The following is a 21555-nucleotide window of genomic DNA, read 5'->3' on the forward strand; positions in this document are numbered from 1 at the left end:
ACTGCCTCTAATCTGAAAGCATTTTGACAGTTTTTCACCACTAGAGGGCGTTAGTTCATTTGTTTCATATAGATAACATCGAGCTCAGGCACGTGAAGCTCCTAGTCAGCACTGATTGGCTAAAAATGTAAGTCTGTCAAAAGAACTGAAATAAGGGGGCAGTTTGCAGAGGCATAGATACAAGGTAATCACAGAGGTAAAAAGTATATTATTATAACTGTGTTGGTTATTCAAAACTGGGGAATAGGTAATAAAAGGATTATCTTTTTAAACAACAAAAATTCTGGTGTTTACTGTCTCTTTAAAATATCATGCTCTATCTGAATCCCGAAAGAAAAAATTTGGGCTCAGTGTCCCTTTAAGTTTTAGAGTCATTTTTAGATGACTGCAGCGTGCATATTTCGGTATGCTGAGCTACCTTTTTGCGATGGCTGCACTGTGTTAGGGGACGATCCTTTCTCTGTTTCAGACTCCCGGTCTTATCCTGGGGTTTCTGTATTTCTGGGGTCTGGGCATTGCCTCCCCTTGTTTCTATGAGACTGGTTGGGTCTCTGTTAGCCTTACCCGGTATCTCAGGTTATTTTGCTCTGTGTTTGTGCTCTTTTTAGGTTTTTTTTCTGGAGTTTCTTATGCTAGCTGGACAGCTAGCTCAGCATACTAATGCACTGTGGCTACTCTGCACTGTAGCAAACCGAGGGTTGCAAGTTCGATCCCCGAAGAGGTCTATTTAGAGCATTTTATTATTATTACAGTATTGCTTGCACATAACTAAGTGTTTAACCCTTGCAAAGTTGTTACACACATAGTTAATGTCAGCTCTACCTAGTAACTAGGGATATGTGTGTAGCCACCAATCACATCACCAGCTAGCTCCCAGTTAGGGCATTACTGCTCCTGAGCCTACCTAGGTATGTTTTTCAACAAAAGATACCAAAAAACAAAGTAAATTTAATAATAGAAGTAAATTTAAAATGTATCTTCAAAATTTAAAATAGCCTTTTTATTTAATCACTTATTGCAGTATTATTTCTGATAAAAAAAAAAATGATGTCCATTGTATAAACTTTATCATGTTGTGTTCATTGCAGCTGAGAAACTAACATCTCTGAAGGACCAGGACTGGAACAACCTCCTAGCGCAGATATGCTCTGTGCTTGACTCGGAGAAAGCAACGTCACAGGCTAAGCACAATTTGCTCTGTTACTTGTGCACTGTGGCCAGCCACAAAGAAATTGCTACCAGACTAATCAACTCTCAGCTTGTGAGTAACAGAATAAAATATTTGTCTCTGTTATGTTTTTAGTTTACCCTGTTGGGGGACAGATTTAACTAACGATGGGCGAATGTGCTGAAAGTCTAATTCGTTTGGTAGAACGAATAATCCTGTGGACATTCGTTTTGGACAATTGAATGTTGATAAGAATGAAAATCAATTTAAGTTCAGTAATTGAATGTTAATTTCGTTATCGAATGTTCATAATGAAATCGAATATCCACATTCGAAATTTTGAATGTAGCATTCAATTTAACAAATACTATTCAGAAGTTCAATTTTGCATAATTTGAATATTACATTTAAAGAGAACATTAGAGATACTATTACAATATAGATTCGAATTCGAATATTGCATAATTTGAATTGAATTATTACAAAAATTTGAATTGAGTATTATATTTAAAGAAAACAATAGAAATACTGTTACATTAAACAAAGGTTAGAATGTTGTGCAAACATTCGAAATTCGAAACAAACGAATGTGTTAAAATTTGTTTCAATTTTTGAATGTTGCAAAGCTTTCGCCCATCCCTAGCTTTAACCCCTTTACGACAGCGATGTACCCAGTATGTTGACTGTTGCAAGGGTCTTCCTGGGCATTAACAGTGTGGGTCTGCGACCTACTCTATTACAGCCACGTAAGCGTCGCTGTCATTAAGGGGTTAATGGTATCATATGCTTCACTTTAGCTTCTGAATCTTATATTTGTTGTGCTCACGATTTCTCCTTATTTCTATGTACTCAAAATTATGTCAATAATGAAACTGAAATTATTTATAAATAAAGAATGCATCATTTTAAAACCAATTCATGAATTGGCATTTGTGTTATTGAGGGTATATTCTGGACGGCACTTTTATAAAACATATGCTCTTATGTGGTTAAAATGACAGTAAATTTAAAATGAAACTTTCATAATTCAGGTGCAATTTGAAACAATTTTCCACTTTACTTCTATTACCAATTTTACTTTATTCTTTGGGTATCCTTTGTTGAGAAAGCATACCTAAGTCGGCTTAGATGCAGCAACGCACTATTGGGAGCTAGCTGCCAACTGGTGGCTGCACATTTATGCTTCTTGTCACTGGCTCACCCGATGTCTTCAGCTAGCTCTCAGTAGTGCCTTGTTACTCTTATTAAAATAGAGCATACAACTTATAAAATGTGCTGCAGTCTCTTGGTATCCAATCTAAATCATGGAAGAAAAGGTTAGAGTTTCATATCCCTTTAAGGCTGGTCTCTGGAGTATTTTGGCTTTGTAAACAAGGTTATGAAAATGTAGTGTTTAAAGGAACATGAAATCCAAAACCCTTTCTTTCATGAATAAGACCTTATAATTTCAACCAACTTTCTAATTTACTTCTATCATCAAATTGTCTTTGTTCTCTGTGTATCTTTTGTTGAAAAGTAGAGATGTAAGCTCAGTTGCGTGTATGTGTCTGGAACACTATATGGCAGCAGTTTTGCAAGATTGTTATCCATTTGCAAGAGCACTATATGGCAGCACTATTTCCTGTCATGTAGTACTACAGACGCCTACCTAGGTATCTCTTCAACACAGAATATCATGGGACCAAAGCAAATTTGATAATAGAAGTAAATTGGAAACTTTTTTTATTGTATGTTCTGCCTGAATCACAAAATAAATATTTGATTTTCATATCCCTTTATGAAGATTAGAGAATCCTTGTGTAACCTTATATACTGTATATATATTAGTGCTGCACAGTCTGCTGGAGCTCTACAAACAAATAATAATAATAATACAGTACAAATGGATGCATAGCAAAATCATGAAAATATCTCTGAGCTTCAGCGGTAGAAACATTCCTCAAACCTCTGACTGAATGGCCTTAAAAGCTTGAATAGAAAAGAAAATCTGTTATATGATTTTCTCCTTTCACATTGCTGACAAAAACATATCCCTTTAAATCAAGAATTTCTTACTAACTAGCCAATCATGCTCATTTTACCTTTCAACCAATTTCACAGAGTCATTTTTGGGTACCCAAGCAACCTCGTACAAACCAGAGAGAAAAGTTTACTAACATTGCCTAATTTACTTCTTAAAGGGACATGAAGCCCAAACATGTTTTTCAATTGACTTCTGTTATCTAATTTGCTTCATTCTCTTGGTATCCTTTGTTAAAGAAGCTGCAGTGCATTACTGGTAGCTAGCTGAGCACATTGGGTGAGCCAATAACATGAGGCATATACGTGCAGCTACCAATCAGCAGCTCCTGGACCTACCTAGGTATCCGTTTTTAAAAAAGGATTTCAAGAGAACAAAACAAATTAGGTAATGGACGTATAATGGAAAGTTATTTATAATCACAAGCTCTATCTGAATCATGAAGGGGGAAAAATGGGGTTCATGACCCTTTAAGCAATGGAATATGGTTATAAAATAACAAAGCAAATGAATCATGGAATACTGTTTAAGGGAAATGCAAATGCAAAAATAATGTAAGTAATTAAAGCATGGCCGGTGATTGGTGAACTGTGTCCTGATTGAGTGGGATGTTTTCTATTTGTTTAAAGGGACACGCAAGTCAAATTAAACTTTTATGATTCAGATAGAGCATGCAGTTTTAATACTTTCCATATTATTTTCATTATCACATTTTGCACAGTCTTTTTATATACAAACCATCTGGGGAGCAAGATCATACTGAGGATGTGTACAAGCTCACAGGGTATAAGTATACTAGTCTGTGATTGGCTGATGTCTGTCCCATGAAACAGGGGGCTGGCAAATGGGAGAAAAAATAAATTTCTCAGAAAAAAAAATCTACTGCTTATTTGAATTTCAGAGTAAGGGTTAAATCATTGTCTTTTTCTGATGCACTTGTTAATTATGCAATTGTACTTCATTGAATGGTCATTAAACAATTTGTAGTTTCAAGACATTTCTGTTGTGTTGCTATAGAACTGTAGTCTTCACAGTGTGAGGCGCCCTATCCTAGGGAAATCACAAGCAGCAGTTGACTTTGGCAAAACATAGAAATTTCAGATCAGTAACTTACGTGAAAAGCAGGAATAACAAACATACAAACTGAAACGTGACTGAAGCACGGTTTTGGTTAAACAGAATCGGCTTTTGAGAGCTGTGTGAACCCTGGATCAGATGTAAATTTCCCAAATTTAAACTAAAAGTAAATTACATAAAGTAACATCTATTATTGGGGGTGGGGGGGGGGGGTGGGGCACTGTCTTGTAAATTTTGTTAGAGGGGAGGCCCACCGCCTAAGACTTTAAAAAACCCTGCTATAGAATCACATATCAGCCAAGGCTTAACAATTTCTAAACAAATTAAAGGGATACTGAACCCACATTTTTTCTTTTGTGATTCAGACAGAGCATGCAATTTTAAGCAACTTTCTAATTTACTCCTATTATCAAATTTTCTTCATTCTCTTAGTATGTTTATTTTAAAAGCAAGAATGTAAGTTTAGATGCCGGCCCATTTTTGGTGAACAACCTGGGTTGTCCTTGCTGATAGGACAGTGCCAATAAACAAGTGCTGTCCATGGTTCTGAACCAAAAATTTGCTGGCTCCTTAGCTGCCTTCTTTTTCAAATAAAGATAGCAAGAGAATGAAGAAAAATTGATAATAGGAGTAAATTAGAAAATTGCTTAAAATTGCATGCTCTATCTGAACCATGAAAGAAAAAAATTGGGTTCAGTGTCCCTTTAAGATCCTTTTTACTGCAATTATTGTTCAGTAGCCAAACTCCACCCACATTTGCCTTATTTGGAGGAGCCAATCTGAGCTTTAGTCCACCGACAACAAGGCTAGCCACTGTCATAAAATTAGTATACAATGCATTGTCTTGCAGTTATTATCTAAGAAAGCCAATTTGAGACATAATTAGCAGAGTCAACCTTGGGAGGTCAGCATGGTTAATTTCCTGTTCTGTGAATTAGAAATTACTCAATTGTCACAGTTACATGAAAAGGGGCAAAATAAATTATGCAAATATACTGCCTTTAGCTCCTTTGCAGATGCAAGCATTACATACTAAGGAATTAGATTCTGATTTTAAAGTGACCGTTATAACATTAAAAACTTTATTCAACCTCCCACCAAGTATAAGGAGTCCACTACAGTTTCCTTTTGCACATACATTTTAATAGGCTGCAAAATCCACAAAGAGTGATGAGTGATTTGACAATTCAGTGTCTATTAAATATTTTAATGTTTAAACTTTTAATGTGGTCCTCTAATTAATGCAATTTTTAATGTTTTTTTTTTTTTTTAGTAGTAGTTTTTAACCTCTGAATTTAAATGATATATTTTTTCTCTTCTAGTTCCCATTGCTGATACATCAGTTAAGGGTAGTGTCAAAGTTGGATGTGTAAGTATTATTTATATATATGTTGTTTTTATTAAAGGACATTAAACACATTTAATTTGTGTAAAAATTGTGCATTGTCCCCCGCTCCCTAAAGAGGCCAAAAAGCAAATCCTCTAACCTAGGTTACAGGATCAAATATCTTAGGCAATTTGCAGCATTTTGAAGAAAACCGGAGATACCTAATTCCATAGGTGCAGTGACCTGACAGAGTGTAACTGAGGTAGTTGGAACCAAAATTAATGTTAATAAAAAGTAGGAAATAAAAAAGGTTTTATATCTTAATCCTTAGTATGCGTATGATGATTCGTAGTCATGTGCATTGCTGCCTGTGTCTGAATGGTGAACCGTATTCATCAATATGATACAGATCTTGGTGCTCTATAGCGATACAAGTTGGTATATAGTAGAGTGAACTCCAGGGCCTTAATTTAAATGCCAGTTACTTTGACACAAGCATGTGCGGTGATGTCACAGAAGGGGCGGAACACAGAAGTGACCAGTATTGAAGGGAGCTGGATGGGTAGAGAATTTTCATACCTTTCACACAACCTCCTAAACCCCTCATTGGAAAGAGAATCACCACCACCACCCTCCCAAAATGAGAAGAAAAAAAAAAAAAAACGTAAAAAGCACAACGTTATTTTTCTGGGGAAGGGATTTTATAGGCTCAGAAAAAAAACAACAATTCTTTTGTTTAGGGATCACCAGTAATGTTTATTTTATAGTGGACAAGTCTTAAATATATGAAGTTTTACTGTATAGCCAGTGATCCCCTTTTTGTGGTCTTTTATTTCTGCACACTTGTTTCTTTTTTACCCCAAAAAGCCTTTATGGGGCACTCTTCCAAATTGATGGCACTTTAGTAATTTGATGACATTAGCAACAGTTTGCACTTGGCTTTTTCCAATGCTATTTGCTTAAATAATAACACAAATACTGTATACAGTCTAAAAAACCCAAAAACAATATATAATTTGTGTGGGTTATTCAGAAAATGTTTGATTTGTTTAGAAGACTCACTGGGAAATAACAATATATATTTAGGTTGCCTTTCAATACTTAAAACATTGGGATACCGTGTATATAATCATTATTTATAAAAATGTAGTATTTTAATAAGATTCTTTCACAGGGCAGGGGTTAAAACTAAAAGGACAATTTGTATTTGAATTTGTGTAATAGGTGACAATTAGTAAAAAAAATGTTTAAAAATGTGAACATTTGAATAAATCAAGTTTATACTTTTATATTTAACAAAAGAGACATATGGAAGTAAGGAAAGTGTGTTTGGTCCCTGAGCTGAAGTCAGTATAGTATCAAAAGTTAACTTAATTATTTATTGATTTGTAAATATTGTATTCTGTATGTAAAGCAGAGAATCCCTGAATATTTCCACCCTGCTTAATTTACATGAATAAAATAAAAAAAGGGTGAAAATATTAAAATATTTGATCAAACAGTGCCCTCTAGTGGTAGAAGTCATATATAATATTCTCTGGTTGCACATCCTTTTCTGTTAAAAGGACAGTAACACCTTGAGATTGTAATATCAAATATTTTATTTTGCATAGTACAACTTAGGCTGTAAGCCCAGGTGCAAGGGTCATTTTGATGAATTAGTGCCCGGTTTTTAATAAAACTATTATAAACAAGGGAACTTTAATTCATCAAAATTGACATTTCACTGTTTTCTTCAAAAACTTACCTTTAAATCCTGAATTCCGCTCCAGAGATTCCCCTGGCCGTCGGAAGCCTCTGCAGATGTCAGAAATGACGAATCAAGCTTCCTCCAATCACAGCTTCCCCCCAAGGGAAATCTTGGCCTGATGGAACGCTGTGATTGGAGGGAGCCGGATTCGTCATTTTGGACCCACAAAGACTGCTTGCAACGGGCGGAGAAAGTGCAGGAGCGGCTGCCAGGATTTAAAGGTACGTTTTTGAAGAAAACAGTGAACTGTCAATTTTGATGGATTAAAGTGCCCTTGTTTTTAATAGGTTTATTAGAAACCGTGCACTAGTTCATCAGATTGGAGCTTCACTTTAAGGCATCTGTGTTTATCATACCTTAGTATAATGTATATGAAAGTTCAGCAGATCTGTAAAAAGCCTGAAAAACTAAACATTTCAGTAAAAATAATAATAATTAAAAAAAACATGGCAGCACCCATGTCCAGAGAGGGGTGGGAATTACCTCCATACTATGCTAATAAAATGTGTTTAGTGTTAAATGTCCCTGTTAAAATGGGCTTTATTGTCCTTCTCTGTTTTGAGGGATGATATAGGCTCTTACATTGCCCCCCTACCCTTCATTAAACCGTACCCTTGTGCATAATCTTTTCAGATAATCATGATTACCCTTAATACAATCATGTGCCTCATAGGGTAATAATTAACCTCTCATTTAATAAAATGATTAAATGAGCCTTCATTTATACTTCTAGGTCAAAGTGGTAGGGGATAGAAGCTCCGTTTGCACCCCACTCCCCTTCGGCCAAACAGTAGTTTAGATTCTGATGTGTAAGATTTTATAGGGATTAAACACATAGCAAGAGATAATAGTGGAAAGATAATATTTGAATAGATTAGCTATATGATTGGTCTCAATTGCACTCTAGAAAGGCAGCATTGAAATATGCAGGAATGGCGTGACATATGAGTCCTCCTACATTAATGTCACTCTGACTTTTACTATTTTACTAGCCTCATAACACAAGGCTGCAAATGGTCTGTTCCGTGCTTCAGCAATACATACCAGCACATGCACCAAACAGATAGTAACTGTGTTGCCAGAGGAGCATGGTGATATGGGTATAAACACAATGTTTTGGAGTAAATAGAACAAAAATCTTTTATGAATGCCTCAGCTAGACTTATCTACCTTAGTTGCCAATCTACTTCAGCTGCTCTGCCAGTCTCTACACTGGCTCCCCATACAGTCCAGAATACAATTTATATTATCAAACCTAACTTATAAAGCACTCAACAGCCTCACTCCTAACTAGATTTCCTCTCTAATCTCCTCTCCTGTTATCTCTATGTCCCTCTCCCATCTCCAAGATTTATTTTGCACTGCTCTTTCCTCTGGAACTCTCTACCCCTCTCCATAAGACGGTCTCCAACCTTGTATTGCTTCAGATGCTCCATGAAAATGCACCTATTCAGAGAGGCTTACCATTCCTCTGTTTTTCATCCTAACTAAAACTTGAACTTCCTTGACTCCCTGTTGCAACTAAAATCCATGTGATAAGCTACCCTAAACCTTATGCCTCTGCACCCTCAACCTGTAGACTATAAGCTCTTCTGAGCAGGGCCCTCTTCCTCCTCTACTAGATCTGTAGTCTATGTTTTTGTATCATCACAAACCCTTGTCATTGTATACCCCTATGTCTGTACCCAGTGCCACAGAATTTTGCGGCGCTATATAAATAAATGATAATATGTTTGATAGAGGGTCTTGGTTGTATTAAGAAACACCAGAAAAAGAAACAAGATGAAAACAATCTCATTATTTACTATATTTTATACAAGTCAGAATTTTGCTTTCAAATTCAAAACTTGTAGTAAAAATACCCTCTATTACAAAGGTGTTCGATTAGTAGACTAGTGAGTCTAATTCAGGAATGGCCAACTGGCAGCTAATGGGCAACATGGGACTCTCTGCACCTTTTTTTTTTGGCCCCAGGAAACAAAACAAAAAAAGAAAAAGCAAAATTAAAAAGGTGTGTCTTTTGGGAATTCTGGTGGTGGATAAACAAGGTGCCACAACTCCAAAGAGCCTTCTGGAGGGGAGAACAACAGATAGCGGATACCCTGCAACCTTACCTAAAGCAGGCCCTGTTCCACTGGGCATACTGAGGAAATATATTATTTGTGTGTATTTATAAATTTAATTGTAGCCCTTAATCGTTCTAAAATACTGATCTGTGGCCCTCATATGTTTGGAAGTCTGGTAGCTATTTTAACGGGACAGACTAGTCAAAATTAAACTTTCTTGATTCAGATAGGCCATGCAATTGTAAACAACTTTCCAATTTACTTTTATCATTAAATTTGCTTTGTTTCTTAGTATTCTTTGTTGAAAGCTAAACCTAGGGAGGCTCATATGCCAATTTCTAAGCCCTTTAAGGTCGCCTCTTACCAGTTTTTTTACAGCTAGACAGCAATAGTTCATGTGTGCCATATATATATAACATTGTGCTCACTCCTGTGGAGTTACCTGGGAGTCAGCACTGATTGGTTAAAATGCAAGTCTTTCAAAAGAACTGAAATAAGGGGATGGTCTGCAAAGGCTTAGATACAAGGTAATCATAGAAGTAAAAAGTGTATTAAAGGGCCATGATACCCAAATGTTGAAACACTTGAAAGTGATGCAGCATAGCTGTAAAAAGTGGACTAGAAAATATCACCTGAACATCTCTATGTAAAAAAGAAAGATATTTTACCTCAAAAATTCCTCAGTAGCCACATCCCATTGTTAAGGACTTCTAAGCAGCAAATCAGTATGTCTGTCCCGGGACAGATAAGGGAGTAGGTTTTCGTGCACACTCATCTTATTTCCCTGTTCAGTTTAAGGACGTTTACTATGAAATCTCGTGAAAGTTAAGTGAAATCTCATGAGATCACAGTAAAAGAGTTCATGACCTCAGCACGGTTAATGCTGATTGGCTGCTGTTCATTTCTTCATTTTTTTTACCTGTAGCTAGGCAGCAGCTGGATATAATTTTTTACACAGAACTAACTCTGCTTAGCTGAGGAAGTTGTGAGGTAAAATATTTTCCTTTTTTACATAGAGATGCTCAGGTGATATTTTCCTGTCAACTTTTTACAGTTATACTGCATTAGTTTCAAGTGATTTAGCATATGAGTATTATGTCCCTTTAATATAACAGTGTTGGTTTTGCAAAATTGGAGAATCTGTATTGAAGGGATTATCTATCTTTTTAAACAATACAAATTCTGGAATAGACTGTCCCTTTAAGCATGAGGATTGTACTACAATTATAGATATTACACAGTAAACAACTTGTAATTACAAGGCATATCTCTTGTGTTTCTGTAGAATAACATATCAGCCAAGTCTAAATATTTTTTAAAACAAACATTGTTTGCTGCAATTGTTTTTCAGCCGCCAAACTCCACCCACCATTTGTCTTATTGGGAGGAGCAAATCTGGGCTTTAGTCAGCAGATAACAAAGCTAGTGACGATCTGTTAGTGTAAAGTGCATTGTTTTGCAATTGTTATCTGTTAAAGTCAATTAGGGAAATACTTTTCAGAGCTAAATTACATGAAAATGTGGCAACATGAATAATAAAACTATATTGCAGAGTTGTTTTCCTATGCAGAACTAAACAGTTACAGTGTTCTCTTCACGCCCTGTTTAGTGAGTGCACCACCCGGCTGATTTTTCTGACCACCCAGCTAAAATGTTAGCCATAAATAAGCTAACGTGAGTTAATAATAACATTTTTCAATGTTTGTTAAAAAAATTATCTTTAAATAAATGTATGTTGGACCTCTGGTGGGCGGGACTTGTAGATGGAAGCAAAAAACAGGAGCTCCGGCGCTGATACCCCATAAAACTCCTTGTTTTGCTACCACACCGCTGCCATCCAACAAATCCCACAGCTGCATCTTGCTGGGTGACCCTGCGTGGGCCATCGCCAGCTGACTGCTCTATTGTGAAGGACTTACCATCGGCCCTAATCCCTGGTTGTACCACCGCAATACCTGGACACGTGAACCGCCATATGGTAATGTGGCCTACACTTAATCCCGCTCCCACACCAGGGGATATCACCGGGTTTACTAACTGTCCTAGAGGAGCTGGCCCGCATTACCGTGCTATTTAGGATATCAGAATATTTGGAGACCACACAGATGCACACAGATTGGGGGGAGCAGTGGTGAGCAACATATCTGTATCTGTCTAACTGCAGTGGGTCTGAAACTCGTCTGCCTATTACTTGTGTGTGTGAAGTGGTGCATCCTTATACTGCTGTATTGAATAATAACTCTACTTAAAGGATTCAACTCTCTTTAAGCAAAATATTATTTGAATATCATGTATTGTACCTCATAGTCTCTACAACATATTGTGCTGATCCTTTTTCTGCACATACAAGCAATATTCCTGCATTCTGTGCTTTTTACAGCTATAAGCAGGGAATTTATTGGTCTCTTTTGCCATCTTGTGGTGTAAACCTTTTATGACACCCTCCAACAATTAGTACTCTTCCAATAGAATTGGGCCTTTTTGTTTTTATTCTATTATTGGAGGTATTGAATTAAGAAAAAAGAGGGAAGAGGGGAAAAGGAAAGGGGAAGAAACAAGGAAAGGAAAAGAGGAAAGAAAGGAAAACAGGGAAGGAATAGGAGAAAAGAAAATCTCTAAAACAAATTTTCTGCTTTATACACTTGCTGTAAAAATGAAATTATGCGATTGTTGATGTGATCATGTGATTATGGTGGACCGCCTACGCTGCTAGGTACGCCTCCCTGTCCGATCTTGTTAGGATGACATGGAATGTTCTAACGGCATGAAGGGGTTAAATAACTTTCCAATTTATTTCTATCATCTAATTTTTTTTTCATACTCTATACCTATACTAGTATACCTAGGTAGGCTCAGAAACTGCTGATTGGTGGCTGCACATATATGCCTCTTGTCTTTGGCTTTTAGCTCCCAGTAGTGCATTACTCATCTTTGAAATAGCTTATTTAGCTTGTGGTTTCCCAACCTATACTGAAACTTTTGATACTGGAGTCTCAGCTATTGAATAGCCTAACTAAATACAGCCAGGAGAATAAATTACACTCCCAGTGGGGTGCAGGATAGTTAAGTAATAGCATGATAATTTTCCATTGTTCTCTCTATGTATTGAGCTTTAGTTTTCCAGACAAATATAATATATGTAAGTATGTAAACAAAGAAATAACATAATGAGATCTGATATTATCTGAAACTCAACCTATTGTAATAGGCTGTGGTTTAAAAGCACAAAACCAGCTACTTCATATACACAAATAAACCTGAAAATGCAATTTCTCATACATTTTATACTATGCAGCTGGTATAACAAGTCATTGAAAGTACATTAAAGGGACACTGAACCCAATTGTTTACTTTCATGATTCAGCTAGAGCATGCAATTTTAAGCAACTTTCTAATTTACTCCTATTATCAATTTTATTCCTTCTCTTGCTATCTTTATTTGAAAATCATGAATGTAAATCTTAGCAGCCAGCCCATTTTAGGTTCAGCACCATGAATAGCGCTTGCTTATTGGAGGCTGACATTTACCCACCAATAAGCAAGAATAACCCAGGTTCTCAACCCAAAAAGGGTCCGGCTCCTATGCATCACATTCCTGCTTTTTAAATAAAGATAGCAAGAGAACGAAGAAAATTGATAATAGGAGTAAATTAGAAAGTTGCTTAAAATCGCATGCTCTATCTGAATCATTAAAGAAAAAAAAATGTGTTTATTGTCCCTTTAATATAAAAACTATTTTACAGTGTACTGTCCCTTTAAGCAATCACTACCCTGTTATATGTTTTCTACTCTAAAATCATTTAAGTTTGTATCCATTTGTAAATGTAGTTTGTCTTTATAGAAGATTTGACAGTAGTAAAGATATGTCTTCTGTTAGCAGTAGCTTTTCAAGAGGACTTTTGTTGTAGGAATCTGCTCTGTTTGGAAAAGAGGAATAATCTTTTTTCAGAGGGATCAGATGTTGATGGTGAAATTTGTAGTATTAATCAAAGGTTCTGTTTATGAGTGTTCCAGTGATTTAAGGGGGAAATAGGTAATGGTTGGCTGTTTTATTAGGATTTTTTTTATTTTACTTCTCTACAATAAGCTATTATCATTATCATTGTCTTTTTGGTTTTTATTTCCTATCTTTTGTTTTGTCTTGCAGTGTGAATAAATGAACATTAGATGGCAGTATTAGAGTGGAAAAGCAAATTTTGAAATTTCTCCTATCTTTTTCTGTCTTTTGCAAAGATTTAATTAGTTTAAACAGTTACTATTTCTTTCCATAAGGCAGAGAGAGTCCATGACTTCATTACTTACTGTTGGGAAATACAACACCTGGCCACCAGGAGGAAGCAAAGACACCCCAGCCAAAGGCTTAAATATCCTTCCCACTTTCTCTATCCCCCAGTCCTTCTTTGCCTTTCGTCACTATAGGAGGTGGCAGAGAAGTGTCAGAAGATTTGGATAGTCCTGTAATGGGTATGTTCCCTTCAAGAAAGGACTGGAATTTTAAGTAATTATGTAAGAGTATTGATGAAAGTTAGAGTCTGGAGATGAAGGGAACGTTTTTCTGAAAATCCATCCAGCCTGTCGCCGAACAGCTCCTGAGCAATCAGTGTTGACGAGTTTCACTACTTGCTGTTACACACTCAAGTCCATGTCAGAGCAGAGGCTGTGCCTGTTCCACAGCATGGATCCTAGAGGGTAAGACCGTTTTATATGTATACTTTTGCTATACAGGGTCACAGTGTGGCTCCTTTATGCCTTGATAGGATCAAGGGTTAATATCTCCTTCAGGGAGATAATTTTAACAACTAGGGGTTATTTATAACTGTTTTAATGTGAGAGTTTTTGGGCTTATAGACTGTGTGCTTTTGGCTTGGAACAAACGGATTTCACTTCCGTTTTTGAGTGTTGCACAGCTTATAATATCTTAGCACCTTTTTCTTCATAAATGGAAAGAGTCCACAGCTGCATTCATTACTTTTGGGAAATAAGAACCTAGCCACCAAGAGGAGGCAAATACACCCCAGCCAAAGGATTAAATACTTCTCCCACTTCCCTCATCCCACAGTCATTCTTTGCCTTTCGTCCCAGGCTACGACTTCCTGTCTTATGGGCAGGTGTTTATCGACGCTCTCCTTTTCAGGGGGTCGTTGTCCTCCTTACGGAGGTGTGGTTAATTTTTTAGGGGCCTCTCCTGTGTTCGGGAGGTTGGAACAGATGTTTTATCTGGTTCAGGTATTGGTCTGCTCTTTGAGTTGTTACTTTCCATCTGGGGAGCTGCTGGCTCCACATTGAGACTTAGTCAGGTGGCTTTGCTAGATCTCCTTGGGTCTAACGCCTACTCGATTGTCCTTAGGTTAAAGTGGCTGTTTCCATTCTTCCACTCTTTTGGGGCCCAGTCTTGGGGTTCCTTTTGGTTCCCTTGCTTTCAGATCTGCTGTTGCTTGGGCTGGTCTGGCTAGGTGTAGGATCTGAGATCTGTTGTTCATCCTCAGGTCTTGGGGGTGAGAGTGGACTTTTTTTTTTTTTTTAATAGGTTCTGTGCCTCTCCCCCTTTGAGATCTGTGAGTAGGCTTGGCGGCCTGGATTGCCTGGAGAGTGTCCTCTGTCTTGGAGGTTGGGCAATCTGCTATTTCCATCTAAAGGGGAGGAGAGTCCACAGCTTCATTCATTACTTTTGGGAATTAAGAACCTGGCCACCAGGAGGAGGCAAAGACACCCTAACCAAAGGCTTAAATACCTCCCCCACTTCCCTCATCCCCCATTCATTCTTTGCCTTTCGTCACAGGAGAATGGCAGAGGAGTGCCGGAGTTTCGGAGTAGTCTCTTATGGAGAATAGTACTCTTCACATTGGGACTGGAATTTTAAGTAGTCCTGTCAGCCTTTCAGTGAGAGCCTTGGCTGAAAGTTAGAGTCCAGAGATGCAGGTAGAGTCTTTCTGCGAAACCATCCTGACTCATATTAACAGCTCAATAAGCAATCAGCGTTGATGAGTTTCGCTGCCTGCTTTCTACACTCAAGTCCTTGTCAGGAGCGAGGCTACTAACCTGTCACACTTGAAGGGCCGTGTTCCTGTTCCACGGCGTAGATTCTGGTAAGATCGTTTCATTTTTTTTTTTTATTAATAATGATAACATAGAAAACAGGGTCACATTGTGGCGCCTTTTTATCTTTACAGAATCAAGGGTTAATATTCATGGAAGGGGGATTATTGAACGGGGGGGGGGTTATACACAATATTGTTTATTGTGTCAATGATGTGTTATGTGCGAGATAAGGCTCTGGCAATGAGTGGAACTTTCAGGTTACTTGTGGGAATCTTGCACGGCCATTTTTGGTGCATTTTTTCCCTAGTGCAGGGGCGTTCCTGCCAGGCATTCCATGTGACTTGGTGTGTCTATCCTTCTCTGTTGATCTGTGGCGCAGGAGATGTAGCGGTTTCTGTAGTCCGGGTCCTAGGAGGTGGTGAGGGCCCCGGCCATTGGTGGTATAAAGTGCCTTTTTGTAAGTTGTTAGTCTACCCAAAAGTGCAAGCGATGGAGGACTCTGACACGTTAGAGGGCTCTCCCTCCTTAACAAAGTTTTATTCCTGTGTTTATTGTGAGGAGGTTCTGGTAGATCAGCCTGCTCAACTATGTTCCACATGCCTTGATAAAGTTACAACATCTAAATGTAAACTGATGGCTAGTACTACTGAGCCGTCCACCTGAGGGTTCTTCGTCCTGGGAGATGCGTTCCCTACATTCATCTCTGATTGCACATGCAGTGCCCCAGGGTCCAACTGTTACTCCTTCGGGAGAGATAAGTTGGCTGTCAGACTTTGCGGACCAACTGTAATCGGCGGTTTCAAAAGTGATCCATGCCTTACCACGTTCTGCTAAGCGCAAGCGTAGGGTTTATAATAGCTGCCCGGCCCAGCGTTTGTCCACACTGATGGAAGATCCAGAGGCTCTATATGATGACAAGGCCCACTCCGACTCTTCGAAGGAGGCCCCTTCTGGGTCGGAGTCTGTGTCATCTAAACCTCTGAAGGCGGAGGAGCCTGGTTATAGGTGCTTGCTACTCTGGAGGTTCCGGAACCTAAGATACCGGAATAACCTGCGATTCCTAAGCTTGACAAGGTATACGAGGACAGGGTAGTACCTCAGTCTTTCCCGGTTCCCTTTAAGATGGCAAATATTATTAAGAATAAATGGGAGCGATTAGGTTCGTCCTTTTCCCCTTTTTCCTTTAAAAAACTGTTCCCGGACTCTCAGCTTGAGCTGTGAGGGACCATCCCTAAGGTGGATGGGGCTATCTCTACGCTCGCGAAGAAGACAACTATTCTTCTCGAGGATAGTTCGTTGTTTAAAGAGACCATGGATAAAAACATGTTGAGAAAGATATTTTAGCACACAGGCGAATAGATTACGAGTTGTGCGTTAGGGTAAAAAAGCAGCGTTAACAGGTCCTAACGCTGCTTTTTTACTACCGCTGGTATTACGAGTCTTGCAGGTTTAGGGTGACCGCACACTTCTTTGGCCTTACCGCAAAACGACTTACGTAAACTTCGTAAAGTCTTTTCTCCAACATTGGTGTGTCCGGTCCACGGCGTCATCCATAACTTGTGGGAATATTCTCTTCCCCAACAGGAAATGGCAAAGAGCACAGCAAAAGCTGTCCATATAGTCCCTCCTAGGCTCCGCCCACCCCAGTCATTCTCTTTGCCGTTGCACAGGCAGCATCTCCACGGAGATGGTGAAGAGTATGTGGTGTTTTAGTTGTAGTTTTTTATTCTACTATCAAGAGTTTGTTATTTTAAAATAGTGCTGGTATGTACTATTTACTCTGAAACAGAAAAAGATGAAGAGTTCTGTTTGTGAGAGGAATATGATTTTAGCAGCAGTAACTAAAATCGTTTGCTGTTTCCACATAGGACTGTTGAGATGAAATAACTTCAGTTGGGGGAAACAGTTAGCAGACTTTTCTGCTTAAGGTATGACTAGCCATATTTCTAACAAGACTGTGTAATGCTGGGAGGCTGTCATTTCCCCTCATGGGGACCGGTAAGCCATTTTCTTAGTCTCAAACAGAATAAAGGGCTTAATATGGGCTATAAAACTGGTAGACACTTTTATGGGCAAAATCGATTGCTTTATTTGGGCATTTTATACAGCACTCACACTTATAAACTTTGGGGAACGTTTTTTTACGTCAGGCACTGGTTTAGACACCTTTCCAGTCAGGAAGGGCCTTCACTGTAGTAGGCTGAGCCTCATTTTCGCGCCATTATTGCGCAGTTACTTTTGAGAGCAGGACATGCAGCTGCATGTGTGTGGGTATGGAAGGAGTTGAAAAGGTCCCTAGAAGGCTTCATTTGGTATCGTATTTCCCCCTGGGTTTGGTAAAGTCGCAGCAAAGGCTGTAGCTGGGACTGTAGAGGGGTTAAATCTGTAACCGGCTCCGGTTAACTCATTTTAAGGGTTAAAGGTCTGAAATTTGGGGTGCAATGCTTTGAATGCTTTATGACACAATTTGGTAAATTTTGAACAATTCCTTCATAGTTTTTCACATATTCAGTAATAAAGTGTGCCCTGTTTAAAATTTAAAGAGACAGTAACGGGTTTGTTTTAAAACAGTTTTTGTACTTTATTGACAAGTTTAAGCCTGTTTAACATGTCTGTGCCTTCAGATAAGCTATGTTCTGTATGTATGGAAGCCAATGTGTCTCCCCCTTCAAAATTGTGTGATAATTGTGCCATAGCGTCCAAACAAAGTAAGGACAGTACTGCCACAGATAGTAAAGTTGCCCAAGATGATTCATCAGATGAAGGGAGTAGACATAGTTCTACATCATCTCCTTCTGTGTCTACACCAGTTTTGCCCACGCAGGAGGCCCCTAGTACTTCTAGCGCGCCAATGCTTATTACTATGCAACAATTGACGGCAGTAATGGATAACTCCATAGCAAATATTTTATCCAAAATGCCTGCATATCAGAGAAAGCGCGATTGCTCTGTTTTAAACACTGTAGAGCAGGAGGGCGCTGATGATAATTGCTCTGTCATACCCTCACACCAATCTGAAGGGGCCATGAGGGAGGTTTTGTCAGATGGGGAAATTTCAGATTCAGGTAGAATTTCTCAACAGGCAGAACCTGATGTTGTGACATTTAAATTTAAATTAGAGCATCTCCGTGCACTGCTTAAGGAGGTGTTATCTACTCTGGATGATTGTGATGGTCATTCCAGAAAAATTGTGCAAGATGGACAAGTTTCTAGAGGTTCCGGTGCACCCCAACGCTTTTCCTATACCCAAGCGGGTGGCGGACATAGTGAATAAGGAGTGGGAGAAGCCCGGCATACCTTTATTTAAGAAATTATTTCCTATGGTCGACCCCAGAAAGGACTTATGGCAGACAGTTCCTAAGGTCGAGGGGGCAGTTTCTACACTAGCCAAGCGCACTACTATTCCTATCGAGGATAATTGTGCTTTCAAAGATCCTATGGATAAAAAATTGGAGGGTTTGCTTAAAAAGATTTTTGTACAGCAAGGTTACCTCCTGCAACCTATTTTGTGCATTATTCCTGTCACTACAGCAGCGTGGTTCTGGTTCGAGGAACTAGAAAAGTCGCTCAATAGAGAGACTCCGTATGAGGAGGTTATGGACAGAGTTCACGCACTTAAGTTAGCTAACTCCTTTATTTTAGATGCCGCTTTGCAGTTAGCTAGATTAGCGGCGAAAAATTCTGTTTTTGCAATTGTGGTGCGCAGAGCGCTCTGGCTAAAGTCTTGGTCAGCGGATGTATCTTCCAAGACAAAATTGCTTAATCAGGAACGGACCGGCCTCCAACTCTGCAGCCTCTAGACAAGAGGGTAATGCTTCACAGCTGCTAACAAAACAGCATGAAGGAGTAGCCCCCGATCCGGGACCGGATCTAGTAGAGGGCAGACTCTCTCTCTTCGCTCAGGCTTGGGCAAGAGATGTTCAGGATCCCTGGGCACTAGAAATAGTTTCTCAGGGTTATCTTCTGGAATTCAAGGAACTACCCCCAAGGGGAAGGTTCCACATGTCTCACTTATCTTCAAACCAAATAAAGAGACAGGCATTCTTACATTGTGTAGAAGACCTGTTAAAAATGGGAGTGATGCACCCAGTTCCAACCGTGGAACAAGGAATGGGGTTTTACTCAAACCTGTTTGTAGTTCCCAAAAAGCAGGGAACTTTCAGACCAATTCTGGATTTAAAAATCTTAAACAAATTTCTCAGAGTGCAATCGTTCAAAATGGAAACCATTCGAACGATTTTACCTACAATCCAGGAGGGTCAATTTATGACTACCGTGGATCTAAAGGATGCCTATCTACATATTCCTATCCACAAAGATCATCATCAGTTCCTAAGGTTCGCCTTTCTGGACAATTATTACCAGTTTGTGGCTCTCCCATTCGGGCTAGCCACTGCTCCAAGGATTTTCACAAAGGTACTCGGGTCCCTTCTAGCGGTTCTAAGACCAAGGGGCATTGCAGTGGCACCTTACTTGGACGACATTCTGATACAAGCGTCGTCTCTTTCAAAGGCAAAGGCTCACACAGACATTGTTCTGGCCTTTCTCAGATCTCACGGGTGGAAGGTGAACATAGAAAAAAGTTCCCTGTCTCCGTCGACAAGAGTTCCTTTCTGAGGAACAATAATAGATTCTTTAGAAATGAAGATTTTCCTGACAGATGTCAGAAAGTCAAAACTTCTAAACGCTTGTCAAGTTCTTCATTCTGTTCCACGTCCTTCCATAGCTCAGTGCATGGAAGTAGTAGGGTTGATGGTTGCAGCAATGGACATAGTTCCTTTTGCGCGAATTCATGTAAGACCATTACAACTGTGCATGCTGAAACAGTGGAATGGGGACTATACAGACTTGTCTCCAGTGATTCAAGTAGATCAGAAGACCAGAGACTCACTCCGTTGGTGGCTAACCCTGGACCACCTGTCCCAGGGAATGAGCTTCCGCAGACCAGAGTGGGTCATCATCACGACCGACGCCAGTCTAGTGGGCTGGGGCGCGGTCTGGGACTCCCTGAAAGCTCAGGCGCTATGGTCTCGGGAAGAGTCTCTTCTCCCGATAAACATTCTGGAACTGAGAGCGATATTCAATGCTCTCAGGGCTTGGCCTCAACTAGCAAAGGCCAGATTCATAAGATTCCAATCAGACAACATGACGACTGTTGCTTACATCAATCATCAGGGGGGAACAAGGAGTTCCCTGGCGATGAGAGAAGTGACCAAAATCATAAAATGGGCGGAGGATCACTCCTGCCACCTATCTGCGATCCACATCCCAGGAGTGGAAAACTGGGAGGCGGATTATCTGAGTCGTCAGACATTCCATCCGGGGGAGTGGGAACTACACCCGGAGATCTTTGCCCAGTTGACTCATTTATGGGGCATTCCAGACATGGATCTGATGGCGTCTCGTCAGAACTTCAAGGTTCCTTGCTACGGGTCCAGATCCAGGGATCCCAAGGCGACTCTAGTGGATGCATTAGTAGCGCCTTGGACCTTCAACCTAGCTTATCTGTCTTATTACACAAATGACTGGCAGCTGTGCCTGATGTTCAAGCTTTTGTTCAGGCTTTGGTCAGGATCAAGCCTGTTTACAGGCCTTTGACTCCTCCTTGGAGTCTGAATTTAGTTCTTTCAGTTCTTCAAGGGGTTCCGTTCGAACCTCTACATTCCATAGATATCAAGATGTTATCTTGGAAAGTTCTGTTTTTGGTTGCTATTTCTTCTGCTAGAAGAGCTTCTGAGTTATCTGCTTTGCAGTGTAATCCGCCCTATCTGGTGTTCCATTCAGATAAGGTTGTTTTGCGTACTAAACCTGGTTTCCTTCCAAAGGTTGTTTCCATCAAGAATATTAACCAGGAAATAGTTGTGCCTTCTTTGTGTCCGAATCCAGTTTCAAAGAAGGAACGTTTGTTACACAATTTAGATGTAGTTCTTGCTTTAAAGTTCTATTTAGAAGCAACAAAGGATTTCAGACAAACATATTCTCTGTTTGTCGTTTATTCTGGCAAGAGGAGAGGTCAAAAAGCTACTGCTACCTCTCTTTCCTTTTGGCTGAAAAGCATCATCCGATTGGCTTACGAGACTGCCGGACGGCAGCCTCCTGAACGCATCA

At 39.3% G+C, this 21555-nt stretch overlaps 1 protein-coding gene across 1 annotated transcript in view; it reads left to right on the top strand.

Moving 5' to 3' along the window:
- ULK4 (unc-51 like kinase 4) overlaps positions 1-21555 on the top strand; it is a 1503227-nt gene that overhangs the window by 206113 nt on the left and 1275559 nt on the right. The window contains exons 15-16 of the mRNA XM_053714343.1: positions 1089-1261; positions 5588-5634. Of these exons, the coding sequence (XP_053570318.1) occupies positions 1089-1261; positions 5588-5634 (220 nt within the window). The remainder of the gene's footprint in view (positions 1-1088; positions 1262-5587; positions 5635-21555) is intronic.

This window comes from Bombina bombina, chromosome 5 (genome assembly GCF_027579735.1).
Source record: "Bombina bombina isolate aBomBom1 chromosome 5, aBomBom1.pri, whole genome shotgun sequence".
Classification (NCBI taxonomy): Eukaryota; Metazoa; Chordata; class Amphibia; order Anura; family Bombinatoridae; genus Bombina; species Bombina bombina.